The 24,196-nt window shown below is 46.1% G+C and overlaps 1 protein-coding gene and 1 long non-coding RNA gene across 5 annotated transcripts in view; one reads left to right on the forward strand and one right to left on the reverse strand.

Annotated features, from left to right (window-relative positions):
* Positions 1-24,196, forward strand: part of MAP2K6 (mitogen-activated protein kinase kinase 6) — a 111,291-nt gene that overhangs the window by 66,207 nt on the left and 20,888 nt on the right. For all 3 annotated transcript variants that reach the window (XM_029079700.2, XM_029079701.2, XM_029079702.2), the window contains 7 exons: positions 10,528-10,594; positions 12,272-12,320; positions 16,218-16,331; positions 18,891-19,010; positions 20,298-20,414; positions 22,375-22,426; positions 23,486-23,613. In XM_029079700.2, coding sequence (XP_028935533.1) covers positions 10,528-10,594; positions 12,272-12,320; positions 16,218-16,331; positions 18,891-19,010; positions 20,298-20,414; positions 22,375-22,426; positions 23,486-23,613 — 647 coding nt within the window. The remainder of the gene's footprint in view (positions 1-10,527; positions 10,595-12,271; positions 12,321-16,217; positions 16,332-18,890; positions 19,011-20,297; positions 20,415-22,374; positions 22,427-23,485; positions 23,614-24,196) is intronic.
* On the reverse strand, positions 867-23,514 carry LOC114816939. Of its 2 annotated transcripts, none has more exons than XR_003764752.2 (3): positions 23,210-23,514; positions 18,192-19,087; positions 867-1,084 (listed from the first exon to the last, which is right to left on the reverse strand). It is a non-coding gene; the product is annotated as an uncharacterized LOC114816939 (long non-coding RNA). The 2 variants fall into 2 exon arrangements; XR_003764751.1 differs by lacking the exon at positions 23,210-23,514 and adding an exon at positions 20,230-20,313.

The following is a 24,196-nucleotide window of genomic DNA, read 5'->3' on the forward strand; positions in this document are numbered from 1 at the left end:
CTATGTGCAGAGCACTGTACTAAGCGCTTGGAATGTACAAATTGGTAACAGAGATAGTCCCTGCCCTTTGACAGGCTCACAGTCTAATTGGGGGAGACAGACAGACAAGAACAATGGCAATAAATAGAATCAAGGGGAAGAACATCTCAATAAAACAATAGCAAATAAATAGAATCAGGGTGATGTACATCTCATTAACAAAATAAATAGGGTAATGAAGATATATACAGTTGAGCGGACTAGTACAGTGCTGAGGGGATGGAATGGGAGAGGGGGAGGAGCAGAGGGAAAGGGGGGAGAAGAGGTTTAGCTGTGGAGAGGTGAAGGGGGGGTAGAGGGAGCAGAGGGAAAAGGGGAGCTCAGTCTGGGAAGGACTCTTGGAGGAGGTGAGCTTTAAGTAGGGTTTTGAAGAGGGGAAGAGAATTAGTTTGGCGGAGGTGAGGAGGGAGGGCATTCCGTGACTGCGGGACGACGTGGCCCAGGGGTTGTTCGGCGGGATAGGCGAGAACGGGGGACGGTGAGGAGGTGGGTGGCAGAGGAGCGGAGCATGTGGGGTGGGCAGTAGAAAGAGAGAAGGGAGGAGAGGTAGGAAGAGGCAAGGTGATGGAGAGTCTTGAAGCCTATGAGAAGTTTTTGTTTCGTGCGGAGGTTGATAGGCAACCACTGGAGGTTTTTAAGAAGGGGAGTGACAGGCCAGAGCGTTTCTGCAGGAAGATGAGCCGGGCAGCGGAATGAAGAATAGACTGGAGCGAGGAGAGACAGGAGACAAGGAAATCAGAGAGAAGGTTGATACAGTAATCCAGCTGGGATATTATGAGAGCCTGTACCAGTAAGATAGCCGTTTGGGTGGAGAGGAAAGGGCGGATCTTGGTGATATTATAAAGTTGAGACCAGCAGGTCTCGGTGACGGATTGGATGTGTGGGGTGAATGAGAGAGCCGGGTTTGTCTGGGTTGACAAACCAGAAATGCCTCTGAAATCCCTTGTAGTCCATCAAGGTCCTGACGGGTGGGTCTGGAGGAGCAACTCCCAACTCAATCCACAGAATGTCCCCAGATGGCGGTGGGATATCTAAGATGCCAGCCCTGTGAAGATAAGAGAAAGCAACATTTATGAGAGGTATCCACAGCACGGGAGGGGTTCCGGACCCCCAGACTTCTCCACATCTGCATACCTGGACAGGACTTCTCTATCACTAGCACCATCTTGGAAATCAAAGGACAATCTGAGGCATACCTACATGTATGTAAAAAATTGGTATTGTCCATGTAGGCTGGGCCACCCAAGTGTCACCTTCCCAAAATACGCAGCCTCTATTTCATTTGTTCATCCGGGAAACCTATCTGTGTCCATGCCCACTCATGTGGCTTTCATCAACATTTCTGTCGAGATTTACTTGGCATCTCTAGGGTGAGGCTCAGGCATCAGTGGTGTTCTGTATTTGGCTTTGCTTCAGAGATATGCATATATGTGTGTGTATCTGTATTGTGGGTGTGTATGTAATAAGAACAATAATAATCATAATTGTGATATTTGTTAATTGCTATGTGCCTGGAACTGTTCTAAGCACTGGGGTAGATACAAGATATTCAATTTGGACACAATCCCTGTCCCACATAGGGCTTATGGCCTTAACCCCCATTTAACACCCAAGGGAACCGAGACACAGAGAAGTAAAATGACTTGCCCGAGGTCACATGGCAGGAAAGTGGCGGAGCCAGGATTAGACTCCATGGCCTTCTGACTCCTAGGCCCGTGCTCTATCCACTAAGCCACCCTGCTTTTCTCTGCGTGTGTGGTGTGTGTGTGTGTGTGTGTGTGTGTGTGTGAGAGAGAGAGAGAGAGAGAGAGAAAGAGAGAGAAGAGAGGCATGCTTGAACAGGGCTATCTCAAAGGTGGTTCTGGTTCAACCAGTTCACCCTCTGTTTGCTACAGGGCTTCACATGCAGCCTCTTTCTCCCAGCTGCCTCCCATCCTTAGCTCCCCTTTAAACTGTGAACTCATTGTGGGCATGGAATGTGTCTACCAACTCTGTTGTATTGTACTCTCCAAAGCGCTTAGTTCAGTGCACTTAGTAAGTTCTCAAGAAATATGATTAACTGACCACAAGCACATACAGACCCTGTAGTGTCATTCTCCTCCCAAACTTTGGAGAAGCAGCTTAGCCAGTGGAAAGCCTTGGGCAAGTCACAACTTCTCTGTTACTCCGTTACCTCAACTGTAATACGGGGATGAAAACTGTGAGCCCCATGTGGGACATGGACTGTGTCCAACCTGATTAGCTCATATCTAACCCAGTGCTTAGTATGGTGCCTGGCACATAGTAAGCACCTAACACATACCATAGCTATTATTATTAGCACTAAACAAATATGACTGATTAGAGGAGGTGCTTACGGTCTGTACACCAGTGCTTAATACAGTGCCTTGCACATAGTAAATGCTTAACAGTTACCACTTCTCAGGGCCTTCGTTTCGTCATTTTTTTTTATGGTATTTGTTAAGTACTTACTATGTTCCAGGCACTGTTTTAAGCACTAGGGTAGATACAAGGTAATCAGGTTGGACACAGTCCCTGTCCCACATGGGGCTCACAGACTTAATCTTCATTTTTGAGATGAGGTAACTGAGGTCCAGAGAAGTGAAGTGACTTGCCCAAGGTCACACAACAGTCAAGTGGCAAGTGGAGAATAGAACCCAGGTCCCAGGCCCATGCTGTATCCACTGGACCACACTGCTTCTCATCTGTAAAATGGAGATTTGATTCCCCTTCTCCCTTTCAGAATCTCATGTGGGATAAGGACTTTATCCCATCTGCGTAGTCTGTATTTACTCTAGTGCTTCGTACAGTGCTTGGAACAAATCCCACAAATCCCACTGTTATTATTATTCCCGATTCATTCCAAATGCCACCCTTGGGCCATCCCAGAGGCTCAATTTCTGCCGCTCCCAGGGCAAGAGGACTCTCCGTTCCCTGGTCCTGCTGGTACCCCACATGGCCTTGGACCTTTGTGACCTGTGTGGGGAACGGGAACATGACACCTTGGAGCTGCTGCTTTTGGGAAGCCCTGGCCCTCTTGGACTACGGGAAAGGCCGTCAGAAGGAACGAGGCAGCGAAACCTCGGGGGGGCAGGGGAGGTGGTAGGGGTGGGCGGGTATTTGCTGGCACTAAGGGAAGAACCCCTGTTGGCCTCTCCCACGGTTTCCCTCTGGGGATCCTACAGATATGCAGTCTGCGGAGCTTTTTCTTTAGTTCCCACAGTGAGAGGTCCGGGCAAAGGGCGGCATTTGTCAATTGGAAAAAAAAAAGCACTCAAATAAACATAGGAAATCTAGCAGTGCCTCCAGAGGAGCTAAAGACCTTGGAGCTACTTTGGAAAGTAGCTTTCTCCTGCGTTATGGGCAGGGAATGGTGTCTGTTATCTGTATATATCTGTAATTTACTTATCTATTTATATGAATGTCTGTCTCCCCCTTTAGATTGTGAGCTCATTGTTCGCAGGAATGTGTCTGTCAGTATATTGTACTCTCCCAAGCATAGTTCAGTGCTCTGAAATACAGTAAGCACTCAATAAATACAATCAAATGAGTAAATGTTTACTGTTATATTGTACTTTCCCAAGCGCTTAGTACAGTGACCTTAGTGTGTGCAAAGCACTATAAAACAAGAACCATTCATTCAGTCATACTGAGCACTTACTAAGTATTTAATAAATAGCGCAACGACTTACTACTACTACCACTACTATTAAACAAAAGCTAGGAGGGACCATCAGTCATTAGTATTTACTGAGCACTTACTGAGTGCAGAGCATTGTACTAAGCACTTGGGAGAATGCAGTACAACAGAGTTGATAGACATGTTCCCTGTCCACAAGGACCTTACTTTTTGGAGGCACGCAGTTGAAGTGTGACCGTCATGATCCCTGCCTTCAAAGAGCTTACATTCGAGCACAGGAGACAGGTGCTAACATAAATGCCTGTTCTTCCTCCTACTTAGACTGTGAGCCTCATGTGGAGACAGAGACGACGTCTGACCTGCTTAACTCATATCAACCCCAGCGCTTAGACCAGTGCTTGATATGTATTAAGCTCTAAACAAATATCACAGTACTGAAGTGTCTCTTGCTTCTGTTGCAATAATTCTGGAATCTGTTACACACTTCCTGTGTGCTAGGTACTGTACCAAGCGCTGGGGTGAACCCAAACAAATCGGGTTGGACGCAGTCCCTGTCCCATGGGGGCTCACAATCTCAATCCTCGTTTTACAGATGAGGGACAGGGCCTGGGACTTGTGTCTATCCCAGCACTTGACCCACAGTAAGTGCTTAAATACCATAAAAAAAGTGCTGAGGGGATGTGGAAATACTGAAGAGAAAGAGGGGGCGGGGTGGGGGAGAGAATAGGTTGGTGAGAAGAGAGATTAATCCGTGAAAACTCCCTGGAGGAGATGTGATTTTGGGAGGGCTTTGAAGATGGGGAGAGCTGTTATGCGAATGTGAAGGTGGAGGGAGTTTAAGCATTGGGGAGGGTGTGATTGAGAGGATGGTGGCGAGTGAGGAGGCCCAGTGAGTAGGTTGATTTGAGAGGGCAGCACATCCGCAGTGTAGAGGTTGCTTCTTTCGCGTGGCTCATGTGACCCCTCAGGGAGACCACAGACCACAATGCTTGGCACATAGTAAACATTAAACGAACACCAAAATGATCATTAGTAGTACACTCAGCTCTTCTGCTAAGTGTATTTCACACATGCGCACAGGGAAGCAGGGGAGAGTCAGTCCCACGATGCACATCTTCCTGGCTAGAATGTGCTCTTGAAAGAAACAGTTGTGAGAATGTTCGTGGCACTACCCAGGTACCCCAGGGTGAGATTTCCTAAATGCTGGGTCTGTCAGCATCCATGACCCCCATGTTTTGGAGGGCTCCATTCTCCATTTCACAAGCTCATAGCCTTGGCGGGATCCTCAACTCATCACATATTCCATCTGTCACCTGATCCTGTTGGTTCAACCTTCGCAACATCCCTACAATCCACTCTTTCCTCTCCATCCATACTGCTACCACATTAATCCATTCACTTATCCTACCAAGCATTGATTACTGTATAAGCCTCCTTGTTGATCTCCCTGCCTCCTCTCTCTCCCCACTCCAGTCCACACTTCACTCTGCTGCACAGATCATTTCTGTACAAAAAGGTTCAATCCATGGTCCCCACTCCTCAAAAAACTCCAGTGGTTGCCCATCTGCTTCCACATCAAACAGAAAATCCTTACCATAAGCTTTAAAGCACGTAATCACATTGCCCCCTCCTACCTGACCTCCCCGATTTCCTACTACAACTCAGCCCACACACTTCATTCCTCTAATGCCAACTTATTCACTTTACCATGATCTCATCTGTCTCATCTCCAGCCTCTGGCCTGCAATTCCCTCCCTCTTCCTAACAGACGATCACACTCCCCACCTTCAAAACCCTTTCAAAGCACATCTTCTCCAAGAGGCCTTCCCTGACTAAGCCCTCATTTCCTCTTCTCCCACTCCCTTCTCAGTCACCCTTGCACTTGGATTTGCACCCTCTGTTTACCCCACCTTAAGCCCCATAGTACTTATATACTTAGCTGTAATTTATTTATTTCCATGTCTGTTTCCCTTTCTAGAATGTAAGCTCACTATTGGCAGGGAACATGTCTATCAAATCTGTTATATTGTACTCTCCCAAGCCCTTAGTACCGTGCTCTGCACACAGTAAGCATCCAATAAATATGGTTGACTGAGGTTTGCACCTTTAGAGCTTTCCAGGTAACCTGGTCGATCTGCTTGTTCAATCAACTGACGGTATTTACTGAATGCAGAGTACTCTTCTGAGCACTTGAGAGACTGGTGATAGAGTTAGTAAACCAAACAGCTGCCTTTAGGGTTCTAATCCTGCCTCCCCTACTTGGTCGTTGAGTGACCTTGGACAAGTTGTCTAACTTCTCTGTGTCTCAGTTTCCTCATCAGTAAAATGGGGTTTCAATCCTTGTTCTTCCTCCTACTTAGACTGTGAGCCTTGTGTGGGACAGGGACTGTTTCCTACCTGATTATCTTGTGAAGTAGCGTGGCCTAGAGGAAAGAGCATGGGTCTGGAAGACAGAGGACCTGTGTTCTAATCCCACCTGTCACTTGTCAGGGATTCAGTGCTGTCCCTCCTACTTAGGCTGTGAGCCCCATGTGGGACCTGATTATCCTGTACCTGCCCCAGGGCTTAGAGTAGTGCTTGGTACATAGTAAGCACTTAAATACCATAGTCATTATTACCTTGTTTCTACCCCAGTTCTTAATAATCAGTAACCAAGCATACTATGTGTAGAACATTATATTAAGCGCTTGGGAGGTTACATAGAGAAGCAGCAAGGCTTAGTGGAAAGTGTTTGGTCTTGGGAGTCAGTGGACTTGGGTTCAAATCCCTGCTCTGCCACTCACCCACTGTGTAACCCTGGGCAAGTCCTTTCACTTCCCTGTACCTCAATTCTGTCATCTACAAAATGGGGTTTAAATACTTGCTTTCCCTCCTGTTTAGACTGTGAGCCCCATTTGGGACCTATCTTCTCCCTATCACCACTTAGTACAGTTCTTGACATGTGGTACTTAAATATCACAATCAGTTACAGTAAGAGTCACTGGAGGACACATGCCCTGCCTAGAAGGCACTTACAGTCTAATGTCAAGGAAGCACTTAAACTCCAGATTTCACACAGTCAATTCCTATAAACATGAGTTAGTGGGAAGAAATGACTACATTCCTCCTCTTTGCCACCTCTCTGTTGTAGCAAACACAGAGACAGAAGCAAAAGACCAACCCAAAGTGAGGAAAGTAGTCAGAGAGAAGCAGCTGGGGATTTCCCTATTTATAACCTCTTCTCTTCCCCTCCCACACTGCCTTGAGCCCAAGCCGCTACTCAAAAGCCGCAGCTGTGGTTGCCTTTTGAGGTTTGTCTGAAAGCGAAGATTGTAAGCACTTGTGTGTGTCAAACCACGTGCCTAGAGGTACCTGAATGGCGGCAGAAGGGGAGAAAAATCGCTCGTCATGTCTCCCGGATGAAGGCGTGGGGTTTGTACTAATAGTAGTAGAAGCAGCAGAAATAATAGCTGTGTTATATATTGAGCAGCCATTGGGTACTATGCACTGTATAAAGTGCTTGGAAAGTAGAAAACAAGAGATTCATTTCCTGCCCTACCTTAGATTGTGAGCCATCTAAAACAGGGATTGTATTTGATCTGATACCCCTCTCACTGGTTAATAAGCACTTAACAAATGCAAATATGAGGGATTTATGCTGTAATTGGGAAACCAGATTTTAAGATATTTACAGACAGACCTGTTCTATCTATGAGGGGAGGGGGTTTGGGACATGATATCTCCTCCAGTACTTAGTAGGCAGAAAGCACTAAACAAATACAAACATGAGGAGTTTACACTCTTAATTGGAAAGACAGATATTTTATGGTATTTAAGCACTTACAGTGTGTAAAGCATGGGAAGCAGTTTGACCTAGTGGAAAGAGCACAGTCCTCAGAGTCAGAAAGACCTGGGTTCTAATTTTGGTTTTGCCAAATGTCTGCTGTGTGACTTTAGGCAAGATACTTAATTTCCCTGTGCTTCAGTTTACCTCATCAGAGGAGCAGCGTGGCTCAATAGAAAGAGCATGGGCTTTGGAGTCAGAGGTCATGGGTTCTAATTCCGGCTCTGCCACTTGTCAGCTGTGTGTCTTTGGGTAAGTCACTTAACTTCTTGCTGCCTCAGTTGCCTCATCTGTAAAATGGGGATTAAGACTGAGAGTCTCAAGTGGGACACTCTGATTACCCTATATCCACTACAGTGCTTGGCACATAGTAAGTGCTTAACAACTACCAACATTATTATTATTAAAAAAGGGATGAAGACTGTGAGCCTCTTGTGGGACAACCTGATAACCTTGTATCTATCCCAGTGCTTAGAACAATGCTTGGCATATAGTAAGCGCTTAGCAAATACCACCATTATTATTACAGGCAGACCAGTTCTAACCCTCTCTTATACTGTGGACCCCATGGGGGACAGGGACTCTGCCTGACCGCATATCTCCCCCAGTGCTTGGCAAGTCATAAATACTTATTTGTTAACACCACAGTTATCATCATCATCAAAGTATGATTGCTATCATTAAAATTGAGTGCTTGGTCTTAGAGGTAAGGAGAACAGGTGTCATCATATTTTACTTATGAAGAAACTGAGGTCCAGAGAGGTTGAGTGACTTGCTCAAAGTCACAAAGCAGGGCAGTCGTGGAACCCAAGTCTCTCTGTTGCTCAGGTCTGCGCTCTTTCCAGTGGACCTGGGAGTCAGAGAACTGGGTCCCAGCTCAGTCCCAGCTCTGCCACTTTACTTGCTGTGCGACCTTGGCCAAGTCACTTCACTTCCCTGTGTTTGTTTCCCCCACTTTAAAATGGGGACTACACACCCTTCCTTCCATCCCCCTTTGACTGTGAGCTCTGTGTGAGTCAGGAACTGTGTCCAACCTGTTTATCTTATATCTACCCTAGTGCTTTCTGTAGTGCTTAGCACCTTATAACTGCTTAACAAAGACCAGAGTTATCATTAATGTTACTATTAGGTCAGACTGCATCCCGAGAGGATTCTCCCACTATTTGGGCTGGCACTGAAATCATTTTTGCTCCTCTTTCAGTGACAGGTTATATGGCAATAGAGGAAAGATGGGTGAGGGCAGGGAGCCCCGCTGATGCCAGAGGGCATGAAGGGTAGGTAAACATTTTGTGGGCTTTCTGAACCGCCTGTCAAGGCTGGTTTGGTGGCAATCTGCCCTGACCTAGGGTCATCATGACCTGGCTGTCGAGTAACTTTCAGTTCTTCAAGGAAGGGTCAGGTGGGTCAGGGTTTTTCTGAAGGCTGAGACGAAGACCCTGAACTGTGTCTGTGCAGGTTATGGGTACGCCTCGTTGAACTGCTCTGGGGAAGGTCGCTTTCGGCTTGTTTAATGACAGGCTTTGGGCCTGGAGGCATTAACTGGAATGTTCAAATTCCCTTTGGGCAACAAAAATTGTCTTTCTGAGAGGGATAGTTGGAAGGTGCTGCCTAAGTTTCTGGAAAAACAAACAAAAAGCCAAGCTTTTTGCCTGCTGTGACCTTGGGCAAGTCACATGTCTCTGGGCCTCATTTTCTTCATCTATCAAATGGGGATTCAATATCTATTCTCTGTCCTACTTAGACTGTGAACCCGCTGTGGGACAGGGACTGCGTTCAATGTGATTATCTTATTTCGGTCTCAGTGTTCAGCACATAGACATTCTTAACAAATACTATCATTATTATTAAAAGTCATGTCTCCTCCAAATGGCCTTCCCCAATTAAGCCCTCTTTTCCCCAGCTCTCTCTCCCTCCTGCGTCATCCATGCACTTTGGACATTTGATATTTGCCCCACCCCTACAGCACTTAGGAATGTATCTTTAAATTATATATTGTAAAAAACTTATTTATTCATATTAATGTCTTTCTCCCCATCGACATTGTAGGCTTGCTTGGTACAGTGCTGTGCCCATAGTAAATGCTCAATAAATGTAATTAATTGATTGTTGTCATTAGCATAGGCCTGGGAATCAGAGGACGTGAGTTCTAATCCCAGATCTGCCACTTGTCTGCTGTGTGACCTCTGTCAAGTTATTTCACTTCTCTGTGCCTCAGTTACCTCATCTGTAAAATGGGATTAAGACTGTGAGCCCCATGTGGGACAGGGACTGTGCCTAACCTGATTATCTTGACTGATAAACATAATGTGATGTTGGTTTAAGCACATACTATGTGCCCAGCTCTGTATTAAGTGCTGGGGTAGAGCCACCTGGGGCTCACAATCTTATTGAGAGGGACAAGAGGTACTGAACCCCCATTTTATGGAGGAGGAAACTGAAGCGCAGCAAAGTCAAGTGATTTGCCCATGGTCACACATCTGCCAAGTGTCAGGGTCAGGATTAGAACCCAGGCCCACGATCTTTCCCCTAGCCCATCCTGCACTGATCTAGATGCTCATCAGTATAGGGAAGGACTCAGTGAGGTCTTGGGCCTGCCTGATAATCGAGGATTGGAGTGCAGAAGGAATTGGGGGATAGGCAGAGCCAACTATGCCTTAAACTCCTTTTCTGGGGGGCAACCTGCATCTACCCACCTGCCCCTTAGGTAAATATGTATGATAATAATTATGGTGTTTGTTAAGCACTTACTCTGTGCTAAGCACTGTTCTGTGATCAATTATACAGTCAGTTAACTTATTCCAATTTCCCCATTTTGAAATAGTTCTAGGTCTGTCTCCTTTGCTAGTGTGTAAGTTCCCTTTGGGCAGGGAATGCATCATGTGCGTCTGTTCTACTCTCCCAAAGTCCTTAAGCAGTGCCTGGAAGTCAGGAGACGTTCCATAAATAGCTACCCTGACTCTGACCTGGGGGCCGGCCCTCACCATCTTGCTTGGATTTTTAATTTTCTTCATGTCTCATCTTCTAGGCAAGAAGCGAAACCCAGGGCTGAAAATTCCCAAAGAAGCATTTGAGCAACCTCAGACCAGCTCCACGTAAGTGTGCAGATCCCACGATGGAGGCCGCAGGCCTTCTCCCTGACCCCCACATATCCTTGGAGAGGTCCTCAGAGAGGTGCGAGGGAGCAGGGCCGGGCCCAGTGGGCAGTCACGACTCCGTGGGCAGACGGAACTTGAATGCTGTGACTTGACTGGAGGCTGTGACTCGGGGGACGCTGAGACTCGGAGGATGCCATGATTCGGTGGGCCTCCGTGATACGGTGGACACCATAACTTGGTAGTAGCCACTGGCAGGGAAAGCAAGTAGTTTTGTGAGAATTGATACCTGAACATCACTGGACGTGAACTGCCTTGGAATTTGGGGTAGATTTTTACATGGCGAAGGGTGCCCAGGAGACCAGTCAATCACTGGTATTTATTCATTCATTCATAGTATTTATTGAGCGCTTACTATGTGCAGAGCACTGTACTAAGCACTTGGAATGTACAAATCGGCAACAGAGACAGTCCCTGCCCTTTGATGGGCTTACAGTCTAATCAGGGGAGACAGGCAGACAAGAACAATGGCAATAAATAGAGTCAAGGGGAAGCACATCTCATAAAAACAATGGCAAATACATAGAATCAGGGTGATGTACATCTCATTAAACTAAATAGGGTGATGAAGATATATACAGTTGAGCGGATGAGTACAGTGCTGAGGGGGTGGGACGGGAGAGGGGGAGGAGGAGAGGGAAAGGGGGGAGAAGAGGGTTTAGCTGCGGAGAGGTGAAGGGGGGTAGAGGGAGCAGAGGGAAAAATTATTGAGCCCTTAGTATGTGCAGAGCACCATTCTAAGCGCTTGGGAGAGTACAATGAAAGAGAATAAGCCGATGTGTTCCCTGCCCATAATGAGTTTAGGTGAGACTGGCTGGAAGACACTGTCTTTCCTTAAAATGTTCTCTTCCTCTTGGCAGCGTGCCGGCACCCAGGCAAAGTTTGGCTCCCTTCTCCCTGGCTGAAAGCCGACCGAGACTGTTCCAATGTTGGGACTAGTCTGTCAGTTAGTCCTGGCACCATGTTTCGGTGTTTTTGGCAGGTTTGGTGGGCCTGGAGCCCTGGATTGTCTTTTGGATAATCGTTATCATTAGGGACAGTTTGGGTTGGAGATTGACTTGCTGAACAATGACTTGAACAACCTGCACGCTGACTTGGATGATGGAATAAACTTTTGCTCTTAATAATAATTATGGTGCTTGTTAAGCGCTTACGGTGTGCCAAGCACTGTTCTAAGTGCTGGTGTAGATATAAGCTAATAAAGTTGGACACAGTCCCTGTCCCTCATGGGGCTCACAGTCTTAATCCCCATTTTCCAGAGGAGATAACTGAGGTCCAGAGAAGTATCGAGATGGCTTTCTTGAGCACTTTAGGTCACATGTATGTGAGGGGAGCATATGTCCAATCTGGGCTTTGATCAGATCTGTGGATTACATGTGGATCAAAAAAGATCACGCTCACTACACTTCCCATAGCCACCGATAACCCAGGTGATTAAATGGATCTTTGTGATTGGCTGAGCGATCCTGGGGAAAAAAGTTAGGCGGCTGGTACATCGTCAAAGACTGGGGTCCCAGGGCTCTTGGTTGATTCTCCGCTGACCGGAGGAGAAAGGGGTATGTGTGGAGTCTGGACATTTGGGGCCCATCCTCACTTACCTATTTGTTTGTCCACTAGGCCACCGCGGGATTTGGACTCCAAAGCCTGCATCTCAATTGGGGATAAGGTAAAAAGCAGGATTGCCAAACGATGCTTCCTAACTGTCGGCTTCTAATGATAGCTGGATTGATTAGGGTAGTGAAAGGGAAGGGGGGGGGGGGGGTGTGGGTGTGTGTGTGGGTGTGGGTGGGTGTGTGTGACAGAGAGAAGAAAAGAGTGATCAATAGAGGAGCAAGCTGGAAAGAGAGATTGAGAGACGAGATAGATGGAAAGATGAAGAGAGAGAGAAATGGTGACAAAGAGAAAAACAATGAGAGAGAAGGAAAGAGAGAGAAATGGAGAGAGAAAGTAAGAGAGAGTGAAAGAAAGAACTTTGATGTTACCAGTTAAAGGCTTCCTTCCCAGCTTGCTCTCCCTTTTGAGTTGCTTATGTGCTTCATTTGGTGACCTTTGTACATGTGAAATTCACCCCAACCTCAAAGCACTTATGTATCTATCTTTAAATTATACATTACAAATGACTGATTTATTCATATTAATGTCAGTCCCCCCGCCTCTAAACTGTAAGCACATTAATAATAATAATAATAATAATAATAATGTTGGTATTTGTTAAGCGCTTACTATGTGCCGAGCACTGTTCTAAGCGCTGGGGTAGACATAGGGGAATCAGGTTGTCCCACGTGGGGCTCACAGTTTTAATCCCCATTTTACAGATGAGGGAACTGAGGCACAGAGAAGTTAAGTGACTTGCCCACAGTCACACAGCCGACAAGTGGCAGAGCTGGGATTCAAACTCATGAGCCCTGACTCCAAAGCCCGTGCTCTTTCCACTGAGCCACGCTACATTATGGATAGGAAACATGCCTGTCAATTCTGTTTATTGTACTCTCCCAAGTGCTTAGTACGGTGCTTTGCACATAGTAAGCGCTCAGTAAATACACATAAGTCTTTTATGAGGTGGGAACACTTTGACAGATTTGAAAGGTATTTCCTAGATGAGGTGAGATGCCATCTCATCCAGCACTTATCCCTCAGGATCTCAGAGCCCTGGTTTATAGGCTAGGGGGCTATCCAGACCTTGCTCCCCCCAAGTAATGGAGTTAAAGAAGGGAAATGACTAACCCAAGCGAGGAGCCCCTGAAGCAGTTCAGTGCCAGGTCTACCCTGACCCTGGGCCAACACTGGCACCAAGAAAGAGGAGCTGCAGGGGCCTGAAACCCAAGGTCCCAGTCACAGCAAGAGAGAGGCGTCAGATGTCTGGACTCTTCTGTTACCCTTTGTGCCACCTTGGGAGAATCTTTGGAAAACAGATTCCTCTAAGGGTTGAAGAAAGGGACAGTAGTGTTAATAATAATAATAATAATGGTATTTGTTTAGCCCTTATTATGTGCCAAGTACTATTCTAAGCGCTGGGGTAGAGACAAGGTGATCAGGTTGTACACAGTCCCTCTCCCGCAGGAGGATCACAGTTTTAATCCCCATTTTACAGATGAGGTAACCGAAGGACAGAGAAGTGAAGTGACTTGCCTAAGGCCAAACAGCAGACAAGTGGTCGAGCAAGATTAGAACCCATAACCCTCTGACTTCCATGCCCCCGCTCTATCCACTACACTGTGCTGTTTTAATCCCTGCGGAGCCAAATTCCACCCACTGAGAGGGCCAGTCTTGGATTGAAGTCTGCCCGTAGGAAGTGTGAGATTATCCCAGGGCGAAGAGAGGCCACCCAGATCCCCTCTAGACTGTAAACTCCTCGTGGGCAAGGAATGTGTCTGTTTATTGTTATATTGTACTCTTTAAGCACTTAGTACAGTAAGCACTCAAAAAATAATAATAATGTTGGTATTTGTTAAGCGCTTACTATGTGCAGAGCACTGTTCTAAGCGCTGGGGTAGACACAGGGGAATCAGGTTGTCCCACGTGGGGCTCACAGTCTTCATCCTCATTTTACAGATGAGGGAACTGAGGCACAGAGAAGTTAAGTGACCTGCCCACAGTCACACAGCTGACAAGTGGCAGAGCTGGGATTTGAACTCATGACCTCTGACTCCAAAGCCCACGCTCTTTCCACTAAGCCACGCTGCTTCAATAGGACTGACTGACTCAGAGGAGGCAAGAACTGCTGGAAATCTGAGTTCCTTTGTGGAAGATTTATCTGGAAAAGACTGGGAGGCCCAGGAGATGTGGGATTGGAATTCTCAATTACCTCTTCCCTTACTTGCTTTCCAAGCCTAGGGCTCACCTACCATCTGCATCCCTGTGGAAAAAAAAGAAATAAAAAAAAACACCCAAAGTACCAGTTGAGGTGTGAACTCCGGCACCTAATGGGATGGGAACTTCAAAGCTTCTGGGTGGGCCCTGGGGTGTTTAATTAAGTGCCAGCTGGCGCTGCTACAGGCCTGGGGTTAGGCCACCTCCTGAAGGAGAGAGGAGTGAAGGCAACAACTGGAAATCCTCACCCTTCTCCCTGCACCTGAGGGCACAGGTGGATGAGGAACACTGACTTGGCAAAGAAATCCTGGCGGGCACAATACCATGGCACCTCCTGTTAAGAGTGATGGTTGGGCCTCAAGCCCTGAGACTTCAGGACTGAGACTTCCTGGATGATCATGGTAGTGGCTTAGTATGGTCTAGTGAAAAGAACACAGGCCTGGCAGTCAGAGGACCTGGGTTCTAATCCTGATTGCTTTCTGTGTGACCTTAGGCTAGTCACTTCTCTGTGCCTCAATTTCTTCAACTGTAAAATGGGGATTCAATACTTGTCCTCCCATCTACATAAGACTGTAAGCTCCCTTGTGGGGCAGGAACTGTGTCTGACCTGATTAACTTGTATCTACCCCAGTACTTAGAACAGTGTTCAACACATAGTAAGCTATTAATAAGTACCATAAAGCAGACAAACAGAATCACGTTCTCTCATCCTTGATATTCATGTTTCCACTTGGGCACAGAGTGCAACAAATGAGTTGAGGGAGGCAGGGATGCCACACACTGTGGAGGTTACCAGGGCAAAGGAATGTGATTCAGAAAACCAATCTCGTTTAGCCTCTTGACACCAGAGATTTTTTTTAATTTTTTTTTCAATGTTCGAGCAGTTTTCTTCCTCCATAAGGTGCCTCAAAGAGAAGCTTCAAGGTGCTCTGAAGTGAGACACCTTGAGATATTAGGCTAAGGATAATTTAAGAGTAAAAGGCATGATTTCTAACAGATCGTTCCATTACTATTTGCTAGTAACGTATGGTGAAATGAATACTTCCAAGGGGCAGAGATTCCATCAAATCCAAAAGTTCTCCCACTCTCTTCCGAGTCTCCCTTGCACTAGGATTTACACTTCTTATTCATGCCTCCCTCATCCCCGTAGCACTTACGTACATATCTGTAATTTATTTATATCAATGTCTATTTCCCCCTCTGAACTGTAAGATTGTTATAGGCTACATATACTTAGTATGTAGCCCATTACTAATAAAATTCTTACTAATTATTATTATTAATCCTAGGGATGGTTGCCCAGAGTTTGCCAGTCTTGCTGTTGGAAAACTCTTCCTTATATTAAGGCAAAATCTCTTCCATTTCCTCTTTTGGGATCCTGTGTCAGCCACTTAATTACTGTCACTTGTCTGCTGTGTGACCTTGGGCAAGTCACTTAACTTCTCTGTGCCTCAGTACCCTCATCGGCAAAACGGAGATTCTAATACCTCCCTCTTAAAAAAAACTGTGAGCCCCATATGAAATATGATATTGTATCCACCTCAGTGCTTAGTACAGTGGTCATTACCTAGTCAGGGTTTAACAAAACCCACAACTATTATTGCTATTTTTGTTTCATCACCCTAGAAGGCTTTCACCCTGGAGAGGGTCTTCTCTGTCTGAGGAATCCCAGAGAAGTAGTGAGTATTTAGGGGTGGAAAAATGGGTCTTTATGCGGGATTTTCACCCTGCTTGTTGCTTCCCCCCATCCCAGAATTTCGAAGTGAAAGCTGACGACCTGGAGCCTATAGCAGAACTGGGACGAGGTGCGTACGGGGTAGTGGAGAAGATGCGACACGTGCCTAGCGGGCAGATCATGGCGGTGAAGGTAGAGTCGGCCTCCCCAGGTGTCCTTCTTGTGTGTGCATGTATGTGTGTGTTCGTGTAGCTGGGTGCTTGTGTAATTGTGTGCTCGCATACTCTGCATTTGTGAAGTTGTGCACTGGGGTAGCTGGGTGTTTCTATGTGGGTATCTGTATTTTGTATGTGTTAGTCCTCCCCAGTGCTTGAAGTGGGGCAGTACTACCCTGTTAGCTTTCAGGACTTAAATCTGTTTCTGGGGAGGGAGGTGGAAATAAAAGAAAATAAAAACATCTCCTGCCCCTTCATTTTTCCCAGTTGGATTACTACCCAAACCATCCTGTTTCCCATATTTCTCTATCACTTCAAGCACTGGTCCTCCTGCTCCCATTAACTGTTTTCATCCTTTTGGGTAGACTTGCTGACTTCAGCGGATAGAAAGAAAAACCCCCGTCAAGTGCCCCAGGTTGGGATTATGAGGTTCTGGAAGTGTTTCAACCACAGGGGGAGAGAGAACCCCGCCAGACAGTTCCAGCAGCTGTTGCTGGGAAAGAAAGAAAGGAGGGAGAGATTTTAGCAGGACCTAGAACCTACTGGTTCCTAAAAAGCAGAATGAAGTATAAATCCTACCACCCCCTTAGCCTTTTGGAGTTGAGGGACAGAGAGTGTTATTTATCCAAACTGAAAATGGGTCTGTACCTGGCTTTTTTACTAGCCCGATACCTCCTAAGTGAGATTTTGAAGTATGGAAAGTTGCTTCGGTTAAGAATGGTTCTTACTGAAATATGGAGCATTCCTTCCCAAGTCTATCCATTCATGATCCAATTGAGGATTCTGATTTTTTTAGTTTACCAGACAAGATCTTGTGTGATCATTTTTGGCCTTCCCTTACATAATTCAACCCTTTGTATGATTATCAGCAGTAGTTCCCGAGCACCTTTTGTGAGCAAAGCACTGTGCACTCAGTTCTCCCGGGCACCTTCCCTCTGCAGATTTAGGCTAGGGCGCGATGGCAGGATTAGGCAATGTTTATTCCGACAACACGCGTCTCAGTGGGAATCAGCACAACAAGGTGTCGGAAGAACCGATTGTAAATACATATGAGGTGTTGGACGCGCGGGACGTTCTTTGACGCAAGTTTTCCTTAATGGGAGGTGCCTTGTACAGGAGAATTGACCGAGATATTTGGGGAACATTCTAAAGATGGAAAAGACAAAAAGGCCTTATGGGGAGAAACTATACATTACTCAATATATCAGAATTAAGAGAGAAGATATAAACCAACGCAAGAGAGTAAATAATAGATTAAATACATGAAAACAAATGTGGCTGATGGATCACATAATTGGAAGTGGGAAAACCAATCAGGGATTGCCTCCTGGCAGACTTTGGAATAGCATTTCTATTGAAACACCGCAGAAAGCTTCAGGCTCTTTGTGTGGCTCTGTCAGAACCTGCCTTAGCTGAGAGATCACTAGGCTAAATGATTACCCACCTCTTTGCTTACTCAAAGAATTCCCACTGTTGACGAATAGGACCACAAATAATTCACATGGTGGGGAAGAGAACCAACTTAAACTCTCAAAGAATCCCACTGGTGGGAAGTAGAGAAGCAGCATGGCCTAATGGATAGAGCATGGTTCTGGGAGTCAGGAGGACCTGTGTTCTAATCCCAGCGCCTCTACCTGGCTGCTGTGACCTTGAGCAAGTCACTCAACTTCTCTGGGTCTCAGTTACCTCGTGTAAAATGGGGTTGAGACTGTGAGCCCTGTGTGAGGTGGAGACCGTATCAACCTGATTATCTTGTATCTACCCCAGTGCTTAGAACAGTGCCAAGTTTACAGTAAGCACTTAACAAATACTGCAATCATCATCAATTAAGACTAACCTTAACATTCAGAGAATCCCATTGGTGGGCAATAGGACCATCTTTAACTTTCAGAGAATCCTTATGGTGGAATAGACGGCCAAATTTAACTCTCGAAGAATCCCAGTGGTGGGTAGACAGGACCAGCATTTTCTTGAGGTCCTTCTTCTAGAGCCACTAAGTTCTCAGTTCTTTGTAGCAACCCCCTTGGTAGCCTTTGTGAATGGGAAAGAAACTATTACTCACTGAACCTTCAGGAAATCACCCAAATATTCCCCCAGTGTGTGGGTTCTGGACAAAACAGAAATGGTTAATTAGAAGCAGAAATTACTGACCCCCTCAAAGTTCTATCCAACTTTCTGTTTCCTTCCTTCCGATGTCATGGGGTGGTGGACAAATTGGTGAAATAAAGGTGCTTTGTTACTTACCTAAGAGGTCCACGAAGACATCTGTTCAAGATCACCATCTTTTCATTCCCCCAAACATCCTTTGTTGTCACGGTCAGAGACAGATTATCATACCAGGTCCCAGTCCATTGGGTCTAGAATGATGGGTCTTATTTTCCTAAATCCCTACATGTTTTGGGTTTTTGAGGGATCCATCTGGAAATCCTCTGCCATTGCAAGGAAATCAAAACTGCAGTTCATAACCCGAGGGCCCCTCCGAGACTACCGTCTTCGAGGAGAGTAACCACGGATCTCCCCCTCTGTTTCCGTCCAGCGAATCCGGGCGACAGTGAACAGTCAGGAGCAGAAGAGGCTCCTGATGGATCTGGACATCTCCATGAGGACGGTGGATTGTCATTTCACGGTCACCTTCTATGGTGCGCTCTTCCGGGAGGTAGGAGGACCGTAGGTTGCCAGCATGGAGGGTTTGGAAGAGGGAGGAAGTCAGTAGCCATGGGGGCCAGGGAATGCCTGGAGGAAGTATATTCCACATTTATAAATCCATCGATAGAAAAAATGCAGTGAAAACATAACCCTCCCCGTGACCAAGGAAAGTTGAGTGGACTTAAGAGTGCTATTTCCATCCTGGTATGGTCTGTCTATGGGTGGCGACGAAAGTCATAGTGATTAGAGAAAATCTGAATCTAGACTCTAAACTCGTCGTGAGCAGGTGTGTCTGTTTTTTTTACATTGTACTCTCCCAAGTGCTTAGTAATAGTGCTCGGCCCACAGTAAGTGCTCAATAAATACAACTGAATGAATTAGTCTTTGGTCTCTCTCACTGAGGACTAGGCACATTGCATTATCTTATACCACATAGGAAGCCGAATGATCTAGTAGAAACAGCCCAGGCCTGGGAGCCAGAGGACCGGGATTCTAATCCTGGCTCTGCTAGTTACCAGCTGTGTGATTTAGGACAAATCACTTTAATTCTCTGTGCCTCAGCTTCCTCAACTGCAAAATGGGGATTCAATCCTGTTCTTCCTCCTGCTTAATAATAATACCTGTGGTATTTGTTCAATGCTTACTTTGTGCCAGGCACTGTACTAAGCGCTGGGGTGTATACAAGCAAATGATGATGATGGTATTTGTTAAGCACTTACTATGTGCCAAGCACTGTTCTAAGCGCTGGGTTGGGCACAGTCCCTATCCCACCCGGGGGCTCACAGTTTTAATCCCCATTTTACAGATGAGGTAATAGAGGCCCCGAGAAGTGAAGTCATTTGCCCAAGGTCACCAAGCAGATAAGTGTCAGGGCTGGGATTAGAACCCAGGTCCTTCTGACTTAAAGGCTCATACTCTATCCACTGCTTCTGCTTGACTGCAAGCCCCATGTGGGACAGGGAGACTATGTCCAGCCTGATTAATTTATATCTACTCCAAAACCTAGAATGCTTGACACATAGTAAGTGCTTAACAAAAATACCATTAAAAAAAAAAGGGGCACTCGGCCTGGACAAAGGATGTTCTTTTTCAATACTGATGTTCCCCAAGCAGTGTCTAGGTCAACCTCTTCCCTATGGGATGAGCAGGCAGGTGTCCGATCTAATGAACTTGTACCTATCCCAGCACTTAGATCATTGTTTGACAGATAGAATGTGATTAACAAATACCTTAAAAAAAAGATGTGCAATCAGCCTCCAGCCAGTGTGAGCTGTCTCAACTCTCCTTCCTCTCACAGGGCGATGTGTGGATCTGCATGGAACTTATGGACACGTCCCTGGATAAATTCTATAAGCACGTCATTGACAAAGGTCTGACAATTCCCGAGGACATCTTGGGAAAAATCGCAGTCTCGGTAAGTAGTCTGTCTCCATCATGTCAGCCTCCAGAGTGGAGGGACTGCTATTCAGACGAGATCCTGTGCTTTCTTTTCTCCCTCTCTAGAATGTAAGCTCCTTGTGGGCAGGGTGCATTTCTACCAGCTCTGTTGTTCTGCACACTCCCAAGTGCTTAATACAGCGCTGTGCGCACAGTAAACTCTCAATAAAAACAATGATTGATTTTTGGCACAGGAGCTCAAATCCAATTATGCTGCTTATTTGGTTGGACTTTTGGGTGGGAGTCAAATACTCTGAAGCAGTGAGCTCATTTGGAAGAAGCAGTCTTGCCAAGGGGATGCATTCGCCAATCCCTCTTCACTGGAGAGCTAGTTCTGGGTCCTTTGTGAAACACTGGTGTGGAGGAGAGATACAAAGATGGAAAAAAAAAAAGGAAGAGGAGAGAAAGGGAAGTGAGGAGAATAGGATGGTGTAAATTAACTGGAGCTTTGGAAAGCAGTGGGGAAGAGAACTTATAGACTGCAAAGGCTTATTGGGGCTTGGTGCAGTCAGACAGAAGTTCTCATCTCAAGCCCACTGGAGTTAGGCCTGTGTTTCCCAGAAACACTTGAGAACTGAGCGGGTGGAGGGGGCATTGAAGAGAGATTAATCAGTGAATGGCATTTATTGCGCTTTCTGTGAAGAACACTATACTAAGTGCTTGGGGGAGTGCAATAGACTAAGGAGTCTTGATCCCCGCTCTCAAGGAGCTTCTAGGGAGAAGCTGGGGGTCCTTGGGGAGTACTAGAAGATCAGAAAATCAGAGTAGGGTGATTGAGAAGGGGGAGTTAAGAGGGAGGTGCTTCATCCACACAGCCCTGGTTTGGGGATGGGGTCTTGGGGATGTGTCTGTTTATCATTGTACTGTACAACCCCAAGCATTTAGTTCAGTGCTCTGCACACAGTGAGCACTCAATAAATACAATTGAATGAATGAACGAATGCTTGTGGTGGCCACTGATAGCACAGAAGAATACCAGACTTGCCCTCATTTTTATGTCAGTGAGGAAATAATTTTTAAAACTATCCCCCAAAGCGCAGTGGCTGTTTACCTTGTGAGAATGACTGAAAGCATTTGAAGTTTAGTGCTCTGCAAGTGATCAGAAGACAGTTGCTTTGGCAGTCTTCGTGGCACCAACAACCAGGGTCTCAGCAGAGTCCCTACATAAAGAGGTTTCAGGGGGAAATTAGCCCAATGAATATAATTGCTAGGCATCTAGGGGGGAATGTTTAAAAATAAAAACTAAGAGAAATAAAGGTGTTCAGAGCTACCAGTACTTGAATGGAGACAGATCTGCTAAATGGTAGACTAGAATCCCTCTACACTGTAAGCACCTTGAGGGCAGGGATCATTTCTGTCTACTCCATTGGATTTTACTCTTCCAAGCTCCTGGTACAGTGCTCCAGCTATAAGGTACTTGAGAGTAGAAATTGTGTCTACTAACTCACTCTACTCTTCCAAGGGCTTAGTACAGTGCTCTGCACACAGAAAACTGATGTTTCCCAAGGGCAGGGATTGTATCTACCAACTCCATTGTGCTGTACTCTCCCAAGCTCCTCGTATAGTGCTCAGGCACACAGTAGGCTGTAAGCTCTTCAAGGGCAGAGAATGTATCTACCACCTCTGTTGTACTCTCCCAAGCACTTAGTACAGTACTCTGAGTACAGTAGACTGAAGCTCACTGAGGGCAGGGATCAGATCTACCTCCTCTATTATATGTTTCAAGGGCTTAGTCCAGGGCTCTGCAAAAAGTAAGAGCTCTATAAATGCAATTAATTAATTGAAAACAGGACCATTTGGTATGAGAACAGAGAAATGACCAAGTTATTCTTATTTTTGGAGTTTCCTGTGCCTGGGGGAGGAGGATGGAGGGGGCTGCATGTTTGATTTTTCACAAATGATGAGGTCCTTAGCCCTTCTCTGTCTTTCTCTTGCAGATCGTAAAGGCACTAGAACACCTACACAGTAAGCTCTCTGTCATTCACCGAGGTGAGTGCCCCCAAAGCTACTCCTGCCCTAGTTAAACCACAAACCAACACCATATAGTGCTCTGTACACAGTAAGCATTCAGTAAATATGATTGAATGAATCGTAATTCTTGGACTTTTCAGAGAGGGGAGATGGTCGGTTGACATAAGATGGGGGAATCTGAGGAATTTTACCCCTTGGAGCTAAGAGCAGCCTAATCAACAGCTGCTTTCCATCTTGGCTGAAATTAGAACAAGAGGAACTAGTGTGAAATGGCAGTGGGAAGGATTCAGGTTAGAATTTAATTGCAGGAAATGAAATGGGATTACGATAAAGGAGGATGCAAGATCCTCCTTTCTTGAAGATCTTTAAGGGTTTGGATGGAATATCCCGTTGGGCGTGAGGATGCATTTTGGTACTGAACCGTTCAATAAATGGAGTTGTCTCGTCCAGGAGGCAGGGGTGATTTTATGTTTTAATTGTGCTGGTTGTTAAGTGCTTCCCATATACCAAGCCCTGCACTAAGCACTGGGGTAGGTACAAGATAATGAGGATGCACCAAGTATTGTCCCCTCCATGAGACAGTCTATGCAGGTGGGAGACAGGTATTGAATCCTCATTTTACAGATGAGGAAAATGAGAACCAAAGAAAGCGTCATGCTCAAAGTCACACAGGAAGCCAGGGAAGGAACCGGGATTAAAACCCAGGTGCTCCGACTCCCAGGCCTCCACTCTTTCCACTAGACCATGATCGAGTAGGAGCATTTGACCCGAAGAGGCCTATCCAGTCCAAGAGGTTCCTACCTGGGGTTTACCTCTCCTCGTCCAGATGTGTCGTCCTCAGGGAGCGAGGTCACCCACGAGATCTCTTGGGTCTTGGGATGTGGGTCAGGCTGGGGGAGAAGTGCCGTTGGGGGAAAGCCAGACATCGCAGAGGATGGAAGTTGAATCCATCAATCCCAGGCTTGGGAATCTGTCATTGTTGCTGCTCATTTGGAATCCGTTGGCGCCCCCTTGTGATAGCGAGGAGAGTCGGGAGAGCAAGTGGAGAGTGACAGACCCAGTGTGTGTCACCTTCAGATGTCAAGCCGTCGAACGTGTTGATCAATACCCTGGGCCAAGTGAAGATGTGTGACTTTGGAATCAGCGGTTACCTCGTAGACTCTGTTGCTAAAACTATGGACGCAGGATGCAAGCCTTACATGGCCGTAAGTACTGAGTCCGAAAACGGTGCAATATAATAATAATGATCATAATAATGGTATTTGTTAAGCACTTACTATGTGCAAGGCACTGTACTAAGCACTGGGATAGATTCAAGGTGATTGGGTTGGATACAGTCCATGTCCCACAAGAGGCTCACCATTTTAATCCCCATTTTACAGATGAGGTCACTGAGGCTCAGCGAAGTGAAGTGACTTGCCCAAGTTCACAGAGCAGACAGGTGGAGAAGCCGGTATTAGAAACCCAGGTCCTTCTGACTCCTAGGCCTGTGCTCTATCCAATAGGGCATGCTGCTTCCCAGAGAACTTTGGGAGTCTGCAGGTCCTCCTGGGAATAACTGTGGAGTGGAGAGTAGCTGACGGGATCAGACTCAGTCCCCTGTGCTCAAACCTCCCTTACCACCATTTTACAGATGAGGAAACTGAGGTCCAGTGAGCTTACACCACTCCTGTGGGAATGTTACTCTACCAAGGCTTTGGTATTTAAAAGTTCACTAGGGATGGTCCTGTGCGTGCCAATGATTCAGATAACCGAAATGCTAAAATATATATTTGGACCTAAATTATC

This window comes from Ornithorhynchus anatinus, chromosome 15 (assembly GCF_004115215.2).
Source record: "Ornithorhynchus anatinus isolate Pmale09 chromosome 15, mOrnAna1.pri.v4, whole genome shotgun sequence".
NCBI lineage: Eukaryota > Metazoa > Chordata > Mammalia > Monotremata > Ornithorhynchidae > Ornithorhynchus > Ornithorhynchus anatinus.